The following is a 21,291-nucleotide window of genomic DNA, read 5'->3' as shown; positions in this document are numbered from 1 at the left end:
TACCTACTGCAATCTACATCCTTCTGAATCTGCTTAGTGTATTCATCTCTTGGTCTCCCTCTACGATTTTTACCCTCCACGCTGCCCTCCAATACTAAATTGGTGATCCCTTGATGCCTCAGAACATGTCCTACCAAATGATCCCTTCTTGTTGTCAAGTTGTGCCACAAACTCCTCTTATCCCAATTCTATTCAATACCTCCTCATTAGTTATGTGATCTACCCATCTTCAGCATTCTTCTGTAGCACCCCATTTGGAAAGCTTCTATTCTCTTTTTGTCTAAACTATTTATCGTCCACGTTTCACTTCCATACAGGGCTACACTCCATACAAATACTTTCAGAAACGACTTCCTGACATTAAATCTATACTCGATGTTAACAAATTTCTCTTCTTCAGAAACGCTTTCCTTGCCATTGCCAGTCTACATTTTCTATCCTCTCTACTTTACGATCAGTTATTTTGCTCCCCAAATAGCAAAACTCCCTTACTACTTCAAGCGTCTCATTTCCTAATCTAATTCCCTCAACAACAATCGACTTAATTCGATTACATTCCATTATCCTCATTTTGCTTTTGTTGATGTTCATCTTATATTCTCCTTTCAAGATGCTGTCCACTCCGTTCAACTGCTCTTCCAGGTCCTTTGCTGTCTCTGACAGAATTACAATGTCATCGGCAAACCTCGAAGTTTTTATTTCTTCTCCATGGATTTTAATTCCTACTCCGAAATTTTCTTTTGTTTCCTTTATTGCTTGCTCTATATACAGATTGAATAACATCGGGGATAGGCTACAATCCTGTCTCACTCCCTTCCCAACCACTGCTTCCCTTTCATGCCCCTCCACTCTTATAACTGCCATTTGGCTTCTATACAAATTGTAAATAGCCTTTCGCTCCCTATATTTTACCCCTGCCACCTTCAGAATTTGAAAAAGAGTGTTCCAGTCAGCTGTGACTTATTAAACTGATAGTTCGCTAATTTTCACATCTGTCAACACCTGCTTTCTTTGGGATTGGAATTATTATATTCTTCTTGAAGTCTGAGGGAATTTCGCCTGTCTATACATCTTGCTCACCAGATGGTAGAGTTTTGTCAGGACTGGCTCTCCCAAGGCCGTCAGTAGTTCTAATGGAATGTTGTCTACTCCGGGGCCTTGTTTTGACTCAGGTCGTGTGAGGATACGCTATCGATACACATCGGGTTCAAATCGAGGTGTGTGTGGGAGGATTTGGAGCCACAGGGGTCACCAGCAACACTGCCTCGGATACAGAGGAGAAACGTGTCGGATCCAATGGCACGGGGGGCCACCAACATCTCCTCCGCCTCACCCCCCTCCTTCGAGGACTTCTCGTTTTCCTTCTTAGAAGTTTTTTATGTCTGCGACAGCTCGTTTGCTCCAGCTTCTGTGACGGGAGAAATACGAGGCCTTATATGACCCGGAGCCTGCGGCTCCTTCGGCCACTGGCTGGCATCCGGTTCCAGATCGGCAGATTCCCAGGAAGTGAAGATCCCAAGGGATCCCTTCCCGATAAAGAGACACTGGAGGATGGTGTAGCTTTTCTGGCCAGGTGGTGCAAAGACTGGCAAGTGCCTTTAAATTTTCAGAAATGCAAAATCCTGCATTTCACAAAACGAAGAGAGATAGTATGTCAATGTGGAATACAAAATAATCTGCTGATAATAGTCTCATGGAATGTAGTCGAATTAAGTCGGGTGATGCTGAGGGAATTAGATTAGGAAATGAGACGCTTGAAGTAGTAAAGGAGTTTTGCTATTTGGAGAGCAAAATAACTGACAATGGTCGAAGTAGAGAGGATATAAAATGTAGACTGGCAATGGCAAGGAAAGCGTTTCTGAAGAAGAGAAATTTGTTAACATCGAGTATAGATTTAAGTGTCAGGAAGTCATTTCTGAAAGTATTTGTATGGAGTGTAGCCATGTATGGAAGTGAAACGTGGACGATAAATAGTTTAGACAAGAAGAGAATAGAAGCTTTCGAAATGTGGTTCTACAAAAGAATGCTGAAGACTAGATGGGTAGATCACGTAACTAATGAGGAGGTACTGAGGAAGGCAGTGGTTGGTAGGATACATTCTGAGACATCAAAGGATCACCAATTTAGTATTGGAGGGCCGTGTGGAGGGTAAAAATCGTAGAGGGAGGCCAAGAGATGAATACACTAAGCAGATTCAGAAGGATGTAGGCTGCAGTAGGTACTGGGAGATGATGAAGCTTGCACAGGATAGAGTAGCATGGAGAGCTGCATCAAACCAGTCTTAGGACTGAAGACCACAACAACAAGAACAACGATAGAGTTATGAGATTTTAAATGTTATAAAGTTAAAAGAAAGTTTACAATAACGCTAAAAGACAAAAAAATTGTCGCCATGCCAATGGCCACATTCTATGGTTACTTACCAACCCAACCATTTCTTTGAAAACATGATTCAAATTACCCGGACGGAAAAAGAAAAAAAAAAAAGGGGGAACACCAAAAAATAATTAATGAAATTTTAGGAATACATTTGTTTACATACCATATTTAAGTGATTAACGCTGCAGGATCTCATATTAGTGTAAGCACAAGAGAAGCCACAGGGGCCGTGTTCCTGATCATCAAAAAGGGTTTCCACCGTCTCTGGCACAACGGACTCGTACGCAAACTAAGCAAAGCTCGTTTCCTGGATGGACTCTTACATCTCATACACTCGTATCTCACGAACAGGTGTTTCAACACTAACGTGCAGGATAAACGATCAGCACAACACGGTATCCAAACTGGAGTACCGCAAGGAAGCATCCTAGGGGCCATCTCATTTAACCTGTACATTAACGACTTCCCAGCAACACAAAACATGACGTTAGCCATCTATGCGGATGACACGACCATCCTCGCGCAAGACTGGAAACTGTCGAACATCAATTCACGAATACAGACAGCACTCAGAACAGCCGAGCCTCAGTTGGAGCGATGGCGTATTAAAGTAAACGTCGACAAGTACAAAGCATTTCTGTTCACACGTAGACCGAAACTACTGCACAAACATCGACACAGTAGATCAACACTACATACATGCCCAATACGTTTCCGAGAGACAGTCAGATACCTAGGTGTCTGGCTGGACCGGAAACTCACACGGGGGGACCAAATCGAATACGTTGCCAACAGAGCGCACGCGAGGCTCAAAGAGCTCTACCCAATGCTCAACAGGGAAAGCACACTGAATAGGAGGGTGTCGAGGTCCATATACGTGACACTGATTAGACCTCTGATGACGTACGCAGCTCCCGTCTGTGGATATGCAGCTCCTACACGACTGCGCCGCCTGTAGGTCATACAGAACAAAGTGCTACGAATCATTAGCAATGCTCCACGCTACACACGCACCGTGGATCTTCATCGTGAATACCGCCTCGATACCCTCAAGGAAGTATTCTAAAAACGCGCCACACGACTATACAGGAACTCGAGACACTCGAACAATCGTTTCATCCTCACTCTGGGAAACTACGATCACAACCACAGGTGGAAGCACAAGCGGCCAAAGACACTGCTAGCTAGGGCATAGCCACCTATGGTTAACTAACATACGCAAACAGCGACAAACGTCGGCAAGTCCCTGCATATCAGCAACACTGACTGGCAACTACCAGCTGCTATTAGAGTCGACCAACAGGCCACAGCAGGGACACCGACGAGCTCGCCCACAGACGCACAAACAATCTGCCAACACTCCCTCACACTGTGCCTCCGGTGTATGACCTATCGGACACAAGACCGATAGCAAACCTAACTGTTGCAGGTTGCTGACGCTGAACGAGGACTCTGTACCAGCACCCAGCGCCAGCCGCCGAGCAGCACAAACGCACAACGTCAAGGTATCGACATGCATGATACCCACTACTAACAAAGCCTATCCTTGCACAACCTATCGCAGGCAGCAAGACAACCGCTACTGCTCTTGCCGCCCGACCTAACTTTCGCAGATGTTTTTTTTTCCCTTGGCTCTTGCCTTGGCACTTTTTTTCCTCCGCCCTTCAAACCGCTACCCTTCGTCGGATTTCGACCAATCTATCTCCAGATGAGCGCGTATTAATGGTTAATCCTAACCAGACGTACGCAAACATCGCAGTACCCACATCCTGCGATATCTCACTTTAGTGAATACTAACCCTTATGCAGAGATGGCAGTAGACCTATCGAGTTGGCCATCATGCCGGTGTGGGCGTGGAGGGGCTCCACCTCCTTTTGGAGGGAAAAAAAAAATCCATTGCAAATGTGAGATGGGGGTAATTTAGTAACTGGTGTAACCATCAGGACGTTGAAAGCAAGCATCCAAATGTGCATGCATTGTGTTATACAGATGCCAGGTGCCAGTTTGTGGGAAGAAGTTCCATGCCTGTGGCACTTGGCCAGCCAATACAGGGACGGTTAACGCTATTTGTGGACGAAGCTAGAGTCGTCGTCTGATAGTGTCCCGTACGTGCTCGACTGGAGACAGATCTGGCAATCGAGCAGACCGAGGCAATATGTCGACACTGCAGAGAATGTCGGAAAACACCCCCTGGAATGCCACTCACAAACGGCAGCGCAACATGTCGTATCACCAGGTCGACATACAAATTTGCAGTTTGGGTGCACAGGATAACCGTGAGTTTGCTCCTACTGTCATACGAAATTGCACCCCAGACCGTAGCTCCAGTCGAGTGTGTCTAGCACACAGACAGGTTCGTTGCAGGCCCTAAACTGGCTTACTCCTAACCAAGCCACAGCCGTCACTGGTACGGAGACAGAACCAGCTTTCGTCAGAAAACCTAACAGACCTCCACCCCGCCCTGCGACGAGCTACTGCTCGACACCACCGAAGTCGTAAATGGCGGTAATTTGGAGTCAGTGGAATGCACACTAGGGCATCTGTCTTGGAGTTGTCCTTGAAGTAACAGATTTGTACTGCTGCTCAAATTAGTGCTGCAGATGCAGTATGATGTGACAGAGCCATACACTGTATATGACTGTCCTCTCTCTCGGTAGTGGCACGTGGCCGTACGGGGTGCGGTCTTCTCGCGACTGTACATTCTCACCACCACCACTGCCGAAAATCGTGTAGCGTGGCTACATTCCTACCAAGTCTTTCTGCAATATCGCAGAAACAACATAAAGCTTCTCGTAACACTATTAATGACCTCGTTCAAACTCGGCAAGGTGTCGATAACAGAGTCTTTGTCACCTCGGAAGCATTCTCGACTGACAAATTCACCGCATCAAATCTCGAGGATAACTAATGCTCACAACCATTACTGCATGTACTTAAAATCTGAATAGACGTAATCTTTCAGATGCATAAACATGCCTACCAACTTTCATTTATGTCCTTCTCGGTGTTGCAATTTTTTCCCCATCAGGGGATTCCAGAAACAGCGATTGTGTGGGACCCAACTCACTTTATTTGTTCACGAGACCCAGAAAATATTAGATACAGGCTCCCAGGTAGATGCCATTTTCCTTGACTTCCGGAAGGCATTCGATACAGTTCCGCACTGTCACCTGATAAACAAAAAGCCTACAGAATATCAGACCAGCTGTGTGGCTGGATTGAAGAGTTTTTAACAAAGAGAATACAGCACGTTGTTCTCGAACGAGAGACGTCTACAGAAGTTAAAGTAACCTCTGGTGTGCCACAGGGGAGTGTTATGGGACCATTGCTTTTCACAATATATATAAATGACCTAGTAGATACTGTCGGAAGTCCCATGCGGCTTTTCGCGGATGATGCTGTAGTATACAGAGAAGTTGCAGCATTAGAAAATTGTAGCGAAATGCAGGAAGATCTGCAGTGGATAGGCACTTGGTGCAGGGAGTGGCAACTGACCCTTAACATAGACAAATGTAATGTATTGCGAATACATAGAAAGAAGGATCCTTTATTGTACGATTATATGATAGCGGAACAAACACTGGTAGCAGTTACTTCTGTAAAATATCTGGGAGTATGCGTGCGGAACGATTTGAAGTGGAATGATCATATAATATTAATTGCTGGTAAGGCAGGTGCCAGGTTGAGATTCATTGGGAGAGTCCTTAGAAAATGTAGTCCATCAACAAAGGAGGTGGCTTACAAAACACTCGTTGACCTATACTCTAGTATTGCTCATCAGTGTGGGATCCATACCAGGTCGGGTTGACGGAGGAGATAGAGAAGATCCAAAGAAGAGCGGCGCGTCTCGTCACAGGGTTCTTTGGTAAGCGTGATAGCGTTACGGAGATGTTTAGCAAACTCGAGTGGCAGACTGCAAGAGAGGAGCTCTGCATTGCGTTGCAGCTCGCTGTCCAGGTTTCGAGAGGGTGCGTTTCTGGATGAGGTATCGAATATATTGCTTCCCCCTACTTATATCTCCCGAGAAGAGCACAAATGTAAAATTAGATAGTTTCGAGCACGCACGGAGGCTTTCTGGCAGTTGTCCTTCCCGCGAACCGTACGTGACTGGAACAGGAAAGGGAGGTAATGACAGTGGCACGTAAAGTGCCCTCCACCACACACCGTTGGGTGGTTTTCGGAGCATAAATGTAGATGTAGATGTAGATAACTTAATATTGATTTCAGTAAACTGTGAAGGGAAGAATGATGAGGTACATCTAATGTAATACACATCAACATAGCAGCACAGTGTGCTGCAGCAAGTCACACTATAGCTCTCTTCTGGCTCACTGAGTGGAAGCCTGTACTAGGACCAGAGTAACGAGCCAGTACCACTACCTTGAGGATCCTGCGGCCGAGCGGCGTGTCCTGTCGGGTGCGGCGGCGGCGGCTGCCCTCCTGGGTCCACGTGTGGTACTCGGCCTGGTCCACGCCTGGCGGGGCGCAGCAGTACAGGAGCTTCCCCGAGATGAAGTCCTTCAGGATGTAGCGCGCCGAGCGCGGGTTGTCGGGCTGCCCGTTCTGCGTCATGAAGCCGCGACAGTCTGCAAACGGGACACACTCGCTGGAGACGGGGTCGGCGCTCGGCCGCGATAAGTTATTTCGAACAGAATGACCTCCTCTGTACCGACCGTAACGCATTCTCGTAACGTCGGTACCGTGTCGAACCCGACTCGCACTTTTCTCGCGCGACATACAGAAAGTTGTGGGTCGGGGCGGTCGGGAAGGTGGAGTATTTCTCAACTTCTGGAGGAATTTGCAGACGTGCCGAGTATTAAAATTTTTCCGCAATTATCACAATTTCTAATCTAAAATTACAGTCTTACGGGAGGCCCTTATAAAGTTACAGATTTCACTATTTCATTTTAGTAGTTTGACAATACAGTATTTTTCATTGTCTCATTTTGTGAACCGGTATCATTTCAGAAATAACGCTCAACTCTAAAAGAGTGTTGTGTGTTTAGCACAGATTATATAGTAGAGAGGGATTCAGTAAAATGTAGACACTCTTCGATAGTAAATATTAATGAAACAAAACAACATCCCATTACAATTCTTGCACAGGGGGCACTTATTTTGCATGTTCAAGTGATCCTCCATTAGCAGCCAAACAATGTCGATGCCGCTGAATTGCCGACCGAACTACAGGTATTAGTGCCGCCAGTGAGATAGCCGTACGGGAAGCCTCAATGGTTTCTTGTTGCTCGTTCAGTGTAGCTGGCTTCTGTTGATAAACGTCATTTTTCAAGGTCCCCATAAGTATAAGTCAAGAGGTGTGAGGTCTGGAGACTGTGGTGGGTAGTCATCAGCTCCTCTTCAACCTATCTATCTATCCGACATCTGGGTAGATTTCCATCCAAGTATGCTCTGACATCTGTATGGTAACAAGGCTGAGTGCCATCATGTTGTAGGTAAAATCTTTCATTTCCAAACACCTCTCAGGTGGGAGATAAAATTGATGTCTGTAGCATATGAATATACACCTCACCAGTTACGGTACCATCCAAGAAGGACGGGCCAATTGAATTGTGCGATGTTCAAATGTGTCTGAAATCTTTTGGGACTTAACTGCTAAGGTCATCAGTCCCTAAGCTTACACACTACTTAACCTAAATTATGCTGAGGACAAACACACACACACACACCCCCATGCCCGTGGGAGGACTCGAACCTCTGCCGGGACCAGCTGCACTGTCCGTGACTGTAGCGCCTTAGACCGCTCGGCTAATCCTGCGCGGCGAACTGTGCGGTGACAGACCACACCGTACATTAACAGGCTTGTCCCCATGAATGTGAGCATTTTCAGGAGTCCAAACCACACAGATGTGGCAGTTTACTGTACCATTCAGTTTGAATTGCACCTCATCAGTCCAGATAACCGTCCCTGCAAACTGTTTAGCCTTGCGAAGTGTGACTTCGAGTCACTCCTAGTACTCCATCCTTTGGTCCAGGTCATCCTCGTTCATAGCGTGCAGTGATCTCGGAATATACACTTTTGGCCTTTCCTGAACAGTACTCTCAGCTTCAAATTTACCCCAGATACGATAAATCGTTATATGTGTCGGTGGCCGAGTTCCGTACAAATTAAGCCATTGCAGTTGTGCCTCCGTCACATTTTTGTACTTCCAGTCCACTTCAATACAGCCTTGCATTGCTCAAATGACAGTTTAACTTCATTCACTGCTGCACTGTCATCTGCTGGAAAATGTGCAGCAAGGTCTGTTGAGAAAGCAATGGGCTATGCTACCACTCAAAACTGCAACATGTCATTTTGTTCCAAAGATATTTACTATCAAAGAGTGTATTTTTTTCTGGTCCCCTCTGTATACACAAACACTTCTCTACTACAGTGCCGACTTGCTAACTTCACAACTGTGGGTGCATAAACTTGTAGTTCGGTTGTGATTTGGCATACCTATGTATACACTGTGACATCACTGTCGAGTGTAAAGCAATTGAATAGTGTTTAAATTAACTCCCTAACTTTTTTAGTCTCTTTTGGACATAGAGAACTGAATTTAATGTTTAATGTAATTGTTTCTTTTAGAGTCACAGATACTCTGCCATAGTATTTCTTCTATTAGGTATCTTTCTCGTATCCTCACTATTACATCTGAACTTTCTTGAACACATCATTAGCAACCGCAAGTGCAGTTACCGTGCGACTAGTGACATACTCTTTTCTGTGTTTGTGGAGCATTACACTTTTTATCCTTCACAAAATATATTCAGTTGTTTGTGTGTAAATAATGATAGTTTTGAGTCATTTTTCTTCAATAACATTTTTAATTCTGCTATATGGTTAATTTGATAGTGTTATGTGGTTAGTCATGCTGCTTTAAGAGAAAGTTTTGTTTTACTGAAATGCAGGTAAAATGTATGGCATGTATTTATTATACAACGTTCTTTGCATTCAATAATTAAAAATGAAGAGATTTTTAGTTAGTTTGACTGATTGCAGTAATTCAGGAACTTATAGTGGCGAAAATGGCCATGGGGAAAAAAAGGTCTTATGATTTAAAAATAAACATCAAATGATACGAAAGAATATCTGTGCCTGATACAGTCACAAAAGTCTAATCATCGTGTATTCTGCACCACTTGTTCCCACAATATTGTTATCTGTTTAAAAGATGGACAGTAGATTACTATAACAAAAGAGGCATTTGACCTAGGTTTTATGAGTACTTTTTTGTTAACATGATTGTGTTTTAAATATCATTTTGTTTGCTTGTTACACTTTTTTTCTAATTTTAGACATAGCCTGGAAATTCTTTGTATCATTAGCAGTCCTGAAGATATATTTTATTAATGCAACACTCATGATGAAAGTTCAGTTTGCGGTTTGAGACAAAGCTAGCTGCGGTCTCTCTTTACTACCTCTCTTACTTTGCCATCTGCCTCCTTAAATTCATTTTATTTTCATTTTTGACTACTTACCATTAACATACATGAGTATAACCTGTATTTCCATAAAAGAGAAAGGTTGGCCCTCAGTTTTAAAGAATATAGCACCAGATCTAATTTTGTGCTTAATTTTGTGTATTTAATCAATTTCCAAATTTATTTTGACTATTCCTGGTTAATATCTTTTGTTATACGGTGAAATCAGTAATTATTTCGTGACAGATCCTATTGTTGACTCATATACAAATACAAATTTTGTAATAATTATAAACACTTGGAAGAAGAACTACTAAAATTCTTGCAGTATTTATTTGGCTCTATTTGGAAACATATTAGCAAAGCCAGCCCTTAATTCCAAAGCAATTACCGGGTTTGTACAACTATATCTATTAATTTCATTATTTAAACAAATATTTCAGCCTAACATTTGTGATGGAAGGAACTATTAAAATGGAGGAATTTTTTCAACATATTCAGTTAACTGAATGAGTTATGTTTTAATTGTAATTTCTGTAAATTAAACATCGAATAATGTAACAGTACCTATTATTGTCAGGATATATAAAGGCCCGAATTTTGGTCCCAATACAGTAAATCCATGGCCGATTTTCAGACGGGAAGTCTGTATAGTTAGAGTAACAACAATGCATTAACATAACAATGGAATTAGTGTAACACAAATACACCAAGTGTTAAAACAATGACAGTGCCTGTTCAATTAATTTGAGAAATAGTGTCACACGTATCATATTATTCTGTCAGGTTTTTTACTGCTTGTAGATGTTCAACAGCAAACTACTGTAGCAGTATGCTAAAGTTTGCCTGCAACCTACTAATGAGGCTTATCAAAATTTGCCAATAGTAAACTGGTCATATAACTGTGTAATATTGGCGGGTTGTGAACAGTGAAAGTAAAGAACTGTGAAACGCAAGTGTGCACCTGTTGACTACACCATTTACAGTAATCAGTGTTGAACTTCCACCCCCCATTTTTCAGACAGTTTAACAATGCAGTATGTCAACGAAGAAATAAAGCAGGTGAATATCACAAGTTGTTTGAAAACTCCTTTCACTGTACTTGTCAATTATGCAACGTTTTTAAGCATTCTGTCCTTTGAAAATTTTTATCTTATTTCGCAATCCACTAACATTTTCCTTTAAAATAACATTTTCACTTCATATTTTGAAAGACACTATATTCATACTTAATTTTTAAATCTGGGCAACCTTCCTTGTCTTCCTCACTAAGGGTTAGAATATAGCCTCCACTCATAGCACAAAAAAAAGCACATCCACTACTTTGCTTTTACATACATACACTTTCTCAGATGGGTGTACAGACCAGTAGTGTGACTCGTGAAATGGAGAAGAACAGAACTTTTATACGACATATGCCAAACGGATCAAGGCTCAACATGTCAACCAAGATTACAATATATTACATTTGTCACAAAACCATCTTGTCTTTTGTTTTCATTCTCAGTGTGTGTCTTCACTGTCAGACGTCAAGCCCCTGCCGAGCCGTGACATCGAAACATTAAAGGCCCCGCCCACAGCAGGTGAAGCCATTTACCTGTCGCCACCTCTTGCTGCTTTCTTGTATTCCAAACCTCATGTTTAATGTCTGCACATACGGAAACAAACACCCGTGCATAGTACATGTTTCATGACTTATTCCCTACTTAATACTCTACTGTCACTATCATATTTCCTCATACTACAGAATGAGTGCAAAATGTCGTTTGCCTAAAGGGTGTGTAACACTTCAGATGGAAACAATGAAACAGAGGAAAATCACCATTATTGTTTATTGCTGGCATCAGTATTCAAACTTGTGGCACCCACAATAGAAAAGGCACACTGTCACACAATACGCGACAACGTCATCATCAATATTCGTCATTCAAAGACATTTTCGGACCAAGTTTGGTAATGTGGTACCACACACTCACACCACTGCTAGCCGGGCAAAGCAATTCAAGGAGAAAGGCTGCGTAAGCAAGAAGAAAACCACAGGGCAGCCATCGGTCAAGAATGAAGTGGTGGAAAACATTCGTATGGTCTACAAAAGAAGCCTCGACTAATCCGTGCACGGTGACAACGGAGAAATGAAAGTGACACACTCAACAATGTGGCATGTATTGCACATGCACCTGCAGTTCAAAACTTTAAGAATTCAAATGTTTCAGGAGCTAAAATTAGCCAATAAACCAAAAGAGAAACAACAATGGATTGATTTTCATGCAGAGATGGAGGTGGGTGGTTTTGCACGACGAAGTCACATTTACATGCCAAAGTGAACAAGCACAATTTGAGAATATGGGGTGCACAAAACACGCACGCACGTCTGGAACATGAACATCATTCTACAGAACTTAATGTTTTCTGTCCATAATAACGTCAGTCAGTTTTTCTTCATAGACTCTACAGATATGACCTACTTCAATACACTTTCTCTCTGGTTGCTAGCTCAGTTGACATCTGAGATACCCGACTTCATTTTGCAGCAGGGTGGAGATCCGCCACATCGGCACAGCCTCGTACGTGAACACCTCGACGAACATCTTCCACAGTGCCGGATCGGCCGCGATGACTCGAATGGTGTGCTGTTCACGCCACGGCCCCACAGATCACCTGACCGATGGATTTTTTTTCTTTTGGTGGTGCACAATTTACGGCAGCTAAGCTACCGTATAGTCTGCACAGTTAACTCCACTAATTGGGCCAAGTCGAAACAAATGTGGCAGGAAATGCAGTGTCAGATAGACATTGACCATGTCACAAATGGACCCCACAACCAACATCTGTGAATGTCCTTTCTGAAAAACTCATTACATTGGTCTCAGAAATACCTTTTTTTGTCCCATTATTTAAAATTAATGTTGACAGAGTCACAGACTATACACTGAACAGTATTTGTGCTGTGTGTGATACACAAACAGAAATCAGAGCACAGAAGGAAGGTAAGAGTGGGTGGAGTCCCATAGAAGAACATTCAGCTAGCTTTGAGGCAGCTTTGGGAAATCACATAACTGACATCCTAAAATGAATGTAAATGGAACAGAGATGACTCAACATAAGGCAACTGCCGACACGCCACGAGTAGGACGTACATTTAACTGTGTGGAAAATGGCAACAAGGGCCTTACAGATGTCAGAAATGCATCAACCCTTTCCAGAACACTGCACATTGAAGTCAATATAGTGGCAGCCACCCCAAATGGGTAACAATAGACACTTAATATTACAATAACTATAATTACTGATATCACATACTACAAACTGACGAAAATCTTCACACAAATGCTGCCCTTAACTTCTAACTGCACAGTAATTTTATTGTAAACATTCTCATTGGTGATATTATCCACAAGTACCATATTTACTCGAATCTAAGCCGCACTCGAATCTAAGCCACACCTGAAAAATGAGACTAGAAATCAAGGGGAAAAAAAAATTCCCAAATCTAAGCCGCACCTGAAATTTGAGACTCAAAATTCAAGGGGAGAGAAAAGTTTTAGGCCACACCTTCAAATCGAAACAAATTTGGTCCATTGTAATATGAGACACAATTTAGGTCGAATGAATGACGATACAGCTACAGTAGTTTGGTTCGAGTCATAAGCTTAGCAGTTAAGCTTTACCAGGTAGCCATCGCTATGTATCAGGCGCTCCATCCGTATTTATACGGGTTCCTTCCTTTTTCACGTGCTTCATCTGGTTTGAATTGATTGCTTATTTTTCTTTGATGTAAGTGCCGTTCTCTTTGTTATAGGTGTTTACGTCACTCTAAGCTGTAAATGCATTATTGTACTGTGTCATGTACTGTTTGTCGCATTCTGATAATGAGTTTTTATGAACCAAATAATAGACTGCATGTGATAGAAGATGTTGTGAAGAAGAGTTTAGCAAAAATTTTTCTCCGTTTGAAAATCTTTGCAGACACCTCTTTAGTACATTACATTCTGCACAGAAATTAGAGTCATCTTAGATTTAAAAATCTAGTCAGTTGTCGTGCTTCATTTCTGACTGTATCACTATTCGGCATAAGAATAATATGAATATAAACATGGCATGATATGTATATTCTTCCGCGTTTGCTGTTGTCTCACTCTAGTTTCATAGTTTATTAGGCAGACAGGGTTTAAATGAAATAGCTGCAAACATGAAAGAATACATGACAAAATGTTTATATTCATATTATTCTTATGTTGAAGAGAATACTGCATGTGATTCACAATTCATAAAAGTTCCTATTAGCAACCATCTCTTGTCACAGGCAGGAAAAAATTCAGAACGTAAAGTTGGCCATATTGACAAACATACCAAACAGTCTTGCCAGTCGGATTTTTATAGTACATTGAAAAGCTGCTACATTCAAAGATGAACAATACAGAATTTGTATTTACTTCGTTGGATAATGTATGAAAATGCAGTGGTCAAAACTCGGGGCGGGGAAAAAAGTTCGTCTTCCACCTCTTTTTTAAAAAAAATTATTTTCTGACACCGAGGTTTTGGCGTTAGTATTTATCTTTGTGACTGCAAAGCATGCCTGCGGTGCGCTACATATATTTGATAGCAGAAGTTAGTTGTGGCAGCACCTATCAACATTTTTCAGAACTTCCGCTTACTTTGCACTTGATTCTAAGCCGCAGGTGGTTTTTTGGATTACAAAAACCGGAAAAAAGTGTGGCTTAGATTCGAGTAAGTACGGTAGTTGTTATACTGCAGACTTCCGTGGATATATCTACCTCAGTGCAGACCTCTTATTACAGTACTGTTGTGATTTCCAATCTGACAACTGGTTCAATGTAGTTCTCTATGCTAATTCATTCCACTAAAGCATCTTCATCTCTCTGAAACTGTTGCAACCTGTTTACCACAGTCATGCATTTTTCTACCTGTACAGTTCTTACCACCCCCCCCCCCCCCTCCCCACCACATTCCATTACCAAACTGACTATTCCTTTATGTCTTACCAACTTACACCCACTTTTATTCGTGTTGTGCCAAAATTTCTTTTCCCTTAATCTGATTTTGTACCTTTTCATTAACCATCCCATCCACCCTCCTAATTATCAGCATTTTTCTGCAGAAATACACGTAACACACTTTTACTACGTTCTTGTCTGCGAAATTTATCATCTGTATTTCACTTCTGTACAAGGAAGCATTCCATTTAAACACCTTCACAAAATACTGATCAACACTTACGTTTATATTAGATGTTAGCAAATTCCTCTTCTTCAAATGTGCCTTTCTTGCTACAGCCAGTCCACATTTGATATCATCACTACTTCAGGCACCATGAGAGCTTTTTGCCCCCCCCCCCCCCCCCCAGACAGCTAAACTCATCTACTCATTTTAGTGTCTCAGCGTCATCTTAATTTGAACAGTCCATTAATCTTGTTTTACTTTTGCTGATGTTCATTTTAGAGTCTATTTTCAGGACATTACCTATTTCATTTAACTGCTCTTCCAAGCCGTTTGTCATCTCTGACACAACAACAACCTGAAAGATTTTATTTCTTCTCCTCAACTTTGATTCTCTCTCCAAATTTCTCCTCTGTTTCCTCACTGCTTGCTCAAATTACAGATGAAATAACATCAGGAATAGGCCACAGCCTTGTATCACTCCCTTTCTCAACCACTGCATCCCTTCCATTGCAGTCTGGTTTAGTACAAGTTGTAAATGACATTTTACTCCCTGTGTAGAGGGTGCTGCATATAGATTTGGCATCTGCCATATCTGTTAATTTTGACGGAAATTGATTTGGACAATGACTGTTTCATTCTAAAGCCCTACTGATTTGCTTACACTGCCAAAAACCATTATGGAAATGAGGTTTTGGTGTTTTCTCCAACACATCTCATTAAAACAAATTTAGTGATATTTAACTCTTTTACAGGGCTGTAAACAACATCCACAGTAAATGTACAGTCTTAGAAATAAAAACAGACTGCCAACCGGCCGCCACACAGACTAAGTCCGAGTTGTTCACTTAAAGTGGCCAATAAAACTGACCACCCCTGACAATGCTAAGTCCGGCCCGTCTGCACAATCTAGCAACACTGTAAGATGCGGATGTGTAAGGAAGAAGTGGTTTACAAGTTGTGTGAGCCCGTGGTCTAGTTGTAATTGTCACGCATTCTAAACTTATAGGCGCATGTTTGCATCCAAGTGTATTTCTTCTTCTCTCTCTCTCTCTCTCTTTTTTTTTTTTTTTTTGCGCATTTTGCCCCTAGTCTTATGTTATGAGTCAGACTGAACATCGAAGATAATTGACCTCAATTTCCAACCACCAGTAATAACAAATACTTCCAGGAACAATTCCCGAGCACAGCTCGTGACTGCGTCACGATCAGAACAGCTTACGCTCGAGCAGTTCCTCGCACTGCAGCGGCTACCGGCCGGTTGCCACGCGCCGCCTGAAATCCGGCACTGCCCAGGTGAATGCGGCGCGACGCTGTCAGTGTATGTATCAGCTGTCATTTTCGAATTTGAAGTTCTAGTTATAAAAACCTTGCAGTTAAGCAATCGATTTTGCATGCTTCAAAATCAAGATCTACGGTTAAGCATTGTAAAATTGGGTTGCAAGTCGAAAACGGTGAAACAGCTGCAAAACAATATTTACTTTTGATACGATAGAGGGGTCAATGCAGAGCAGTCAGTTCAAAAGATTTGAACTGTTAGTGGAGAGAGTGCTTTTGGGAAAAATACACTAGAAAAAGATATTCTTGTTTCAGCAAAGATCGTTCTGACATGAATGATTTTCCACAGTAAGGAAGTCTCAACTACTGGTATAAGTGATGCATTACCATTTAACCATCATGTATTACTTGCATTCAACAGGCAAGGTTCAGTAGTCCGGTGTAGGAGTACTGCATGCTCTAATTCAAAACAACAAAAACCAATGGAGTGACTATTGTTGCAGTTTTGCTTGAACATCATCAAGTCCTCAATGAGCATTCCAATCCAATACTGTTACTGGTGACGAGTTATGATGCCTTTATTGTCAACTTCCTAAGAAGAAATGGAAAGCTCAGCCCTACCACAAGACTAACTTGAGCAAAGAGTAGTGTGGACATAATATTTTCCATCTGATAGCTCCAAAAGTGTGTTTCGCACTACGAATCCTTCCCCAAGTGTGTGTCCATCACAGCTGGAATTTCTTGCCAACAACTGAGACACCTTTCAGTCGCAGTGTAAGAAAATCAACTGACAAAACTACATCACGTGTGCTACTGCACGATAATGTGCTCTGTTGATTTGACAAACAAAATTATTCAGGAGATTGAGAGGGAAGTCATCTATCAGGTACTTGTATTGATAGGGATGTCATCTCTCAGGCATTTGTCCCTATGATGGTATACTGGCAAAATTTTACCTTTCCCACTCTCGATCGATCAACCAACAAGGCAATTCCTTTCTAGGCAAAAATGCTCTTCAGACTACACTTGTTTAATGACACTGTTAGAACTAGTAGGTTTCTATAGGGGTAGAATTTGTAAATTACTTTAGCATTGTCATATTGTTTTAGATATTGTGTAAGAATGCGCTGTTGCTGATTAATTTCTCTTTGATGATTACTGTTATGTTTAGTGAATATACATTTAAAATATTCTCTGTAATAATACAAATTAAATTCAATTTACTACAGAAACATCGCGATGGCAGTCTATCTTCATAAAGCAGTGAAATGGTTCAAATGGCTCTGAGCACTATGGGACTCAACTGCTGAGGTCATTAGTCCCCTAGAACTTAGAACTAGTTAAACCTAACTAACCTAAGGACATCACAAACATCCATGCCCGAGGCAGGATTCGAACCTGCGACCGTAGCGGTCTTGCGGTTCCAGACTGCAGCGCCTTTAACCGCACGGCCACTTTGGCCGGCCATAAAGCAGTGACTGCCTGGAAGACAATTGTGCCTATTTTAACTCGAATTAGCAGGATATTACGACTTTTGACTTTGAAATGGTTTGTATTTACTTCATGTCCTGTATCATAATCAATTATTACGAAAATGTGGCAGTTCACAGATAAAATTATGGATTCACAACAACAAAAAATATGTTGACAGAAAACAAAAGCGGCATTATGAATTTTGCAGTACTATAAGGTTCTTGCTCTGATTCTAAGGCGTACACGAAAATAGCAAGCCGGATTTTGTTCGAGCGTTGTCTTATGATTCTCTTATTGAGTTTCTATCTGCCTGCTTGCAGCTCTACTACAAACGAATAAATATCTGACTTTCAGCGAGTCTCGAAAGGCGAACGAAATCAGCTTAGCACCTCGTAAGCAAGCACATTACGTAGGAGCTGTGAATAGGTGCACAGCAGATGTGTCTTATTTATTGGCTAGTAGCCGCTATGACAGATAAGTCGCAACATAAGGAATGAGAGTAGTTGCATTTCCTGTGTCAAACTACTTTTGTGGACTCAAAAGCACTAACTGATATCTATACGTCACATCTCAAAAGAACGTTACTCATGTTATTCAGTTGAAATGACACGATAGTATCAAGTGAATTTAGCAGGATAGTTCTGTGCCATCAAGGAAGTAACTTGTCAGTGACAGAGTTACCAAACATATTCTGCATTGCGAATTATGAAACAGCTTTCGTGCTAGTTGCTGTTCATACCTGCAGGAAATAAGACGTCTCCTTGAGGATACAGTAGCTCAGCACTTGGCTTCGTTATATGTTCTAAAATGTTAATATACGCCTCCCCGTTGAGGTTCCCCTCAATACTCAATAGAGGCCCAGCTCCCTGAGCCGAGATGTAGCCTCAAACGCCAACATGAGATACTTGAGATTGAAACAGTCCCAGTGGCCGGTACACCTACAATATCAAAAGTGTTTATATGTAAATAAAAATGCTGACGAATTCAACACAACCATGTACGTAACACATGTGATATCAAACAAATTTAACAACAAAACAAGAAAAGTATTTTACAACAACTACTCTGCATTACAATATCGTAAAGTCACTTCCGTCAAAAACAATTTCATTTACAATACTATATACAATAAATTTATTGATAACTCAGCTGAACCGGAACATTGGTAACAGAAGAAAATATTTTCTCATCAGAAAATATGACTCTGCTCCAGTCAAAATCGATATACTCTTCTGCAAAAGCCATACAGTTGATCTTCTGGTAATTCATGAAGCATTGCTTTATAGCAGTTCTTTGGCATAGAAGTCCACGGTCTTTCAGTCTCCTTCTCACAATTCTTACACTACCAGGAAATTGAGAAACCTCTTCCAGTTGTCGAATGGATTGGTGCGTATATTGTGTAACAGACATTGGTCGTCCCTCTCACTGGCCACACGGAGTCACCCATTCCCAACTTTCCGCCCGATATGGCCTATTTCGATACAGTTTTTCCACCAATGCCTAGCCGTCCTCTTCAGTAGTCTGCACCTCTCACTGGCTTCAGAAGGGCAGTAGTTTCCATTATCAATCAGTACGATAACACAAACTCTTGCCCCCGATTCCACTGAGCATGCATTATGACTGGTGCTTTTGTGATGTAAAGCACAATTGCACAATTTATATACTGTGTGTGTGTGTGTGTGTGTGTGTGTGTGTGTGTGTGTGTGTGTGTGTGAGAGAGAGAGAGAGAGAGAGAGAGCGAGAGAGAGAGAGAGAGAGAGAGAGAGAGAGAGAGAGAGATATTGTGATTGTGTATGTTGGGAGAGAGGAAGAGGGAGTGAGTTGTTGTTGTTGTTGTGGTCTTCAGTCCTGAGACTGATTTGATGCAGTTCTCCATGCTACTCTATTCCGTGCAAGCTTCATCATCTCCCAGTACCTACTGCACCCTACATCCTTCTGAATCTGCTTAGTGTATTCATTTCTTGGTATCCCTCTACGATTTTTACCCTCCACGCTGCCCTCCAATACCAAATTGGTGATCCCTTGATGCCTCAGAACATGTCCTACCAACCAATCCCTTCTTCTTGTCAAGTTGTGCCACAAACTTCTCCCCAATCCTATTCAACACCTCCTCATTAGTTATGAGATCTACCCATCTAATCTTCAGAATTCTTCTGTAGCACCACATTTCAAAAGCTTCTATTCTCTTCTTGTCCAAACTATTTATCGTCCACGTTTCACTTCCATACATGGCTACACTTCATACAAATACTTTCAGAAACGACTTCCTGACAAATCAATACTCGATGTTAACAAATTTCTCTTCTTCAGAAACGCTTTCCTTGCCATTGCCAGTCTACATTTTATATCCTCTCTACTTCGCCCATCATCAGTTATTTTGCTCCCCAAATAGCAAAACCCCTTTACTACTTTAAGCGTCTCATTTCCTAATCTAATTCCCTCAGTATCGCCCCACTTAATTCGACTACATTCCATTATCCGCGTTTTGCTTTTGTTGATGTTCACCTTATATCCTCCTTTCAAGACACTGTCCATTCCGTTCAACTGCTCTTCAAAGTCCCGTGCTGTCTCTGACGGAATTACAATGTCATCGGCAAACCTCAAAGTTTTTCTTTCTTCTCCGTGGATTTTAATACCTACTCCGAATTTTCCTTTTGTTTCCTTTACTGCTTGCTCCATATACAGATTATCGGGGATAGGCTACAACCCTGTCTCACTCCCTTTCCAACCACTGCTTCCCTTTCGTGCCCCTCAACTCTCATAACTGCCATCTGGTTTCTGTACAAATTGTAAATAGCCTTTCGCTCCCTGTATTTTACCCCTGCCACCTTCAGAATTTGAAAGAGTGTATTCCAGTCAACATTGTCAAAAGCTTTCTCTAAGTCTACAAATGCTAGAATCGTAGGTTTGCCTTTTCTTAATCTAGCTTCTAAGATAAGTCGTAGGGTCAGTATTGCCTCACGTGTTCCAATATTTCTACGGAATCCAGACTGATCTTCCCCGAGGTCGGCTTCTACCAGTTTTTCCATTCATCTGTAGAGAATACGCGTTAGTATTTTGCAGCTGTGACTTATTAAACTGATTGTTCGGTAATTTTCACATCTGTCAGCACCTGCTTTCTTTGGGATTGGAATTATTATTTTCTTCTTGAAGTCTGAGGGTATTTCGCCTGTCTCATACATCTTGCTCACCAGATGGTATAGTTTTTTCAGGACTGGCTCTCCCAAGGCCATCAGTAGTTCTAATGGAATGTTGTCTACTCCCGGGGCCTTGTTTCGACTCAGGTCTTTCAGTGCTCTGTCAAACTCTTCACGCAGTATCATATCTCCCATTTCATCTTCATCTACATCCTCTTCCATTTCCATAATATTGTCCTCAAGTACATCGCCCTTGTATAGACCCTCTATATACTCCTTCCACCTTGCTGCTTTTCCTTCTTTGCTTAGAACTGGGTTTCCATCTGAGCTCTTGATATTCCTACAAGTGGTTCTCTTTTCTCCAAAGGTCTCTTTAATTTTCCTGTAGGCAGTATCTATCTTACCCCTAGTGAGATAAGC

General features: G+C 41.8%; 1 protein-coding gene across 2 annotated transcripts in view; it reads right to left on the bottom strand.

Annotated features, from left to right (window-relative positions):
• LOC124553692 (large subunit GTPase 1 homolog) overlaps nucleotides 1-21,291 on the bottom strand; it is a 169,018-nt gene that overhangs the window by 34,207 nt on the left and 113,520 nt on the right. For both annotated transcript variants that reach the window (XM_047127595.1, XM_047127596.1), the window contains exon 9: nucleotides 6,761-6,966. In XM_047127595.1, coding sequence (XP_046983551.1) covers nucleotides 6,761-6,966 — 206 coding nt within the window. The remainder of the gene's footprint in view (nucleotides 1-6,760; nucleotides 6,967-21,291) is intronic.

Source organism: Schistocerca americana, chromosome 11 (assembly GCF_021461395.2).
Source record: "Schistocerca americana isolate TAMUIC-IGC-003095 chromosome 11, iqSchAmer2.1, whole genome shotgun sequence".
In the NCBI taxonomy this organism is placed as follows: domain Eukaryota; kingdom Metazoa; phylum Arthropoda; class Insecta; order Orthoptera; family Acrididae; genus Schistocerca; species Schistocerca americana.
Note: the sequence above shows the minus strand (reverse complement) of the source record. Positions and strands in the feature narration are given on the sequence as shown.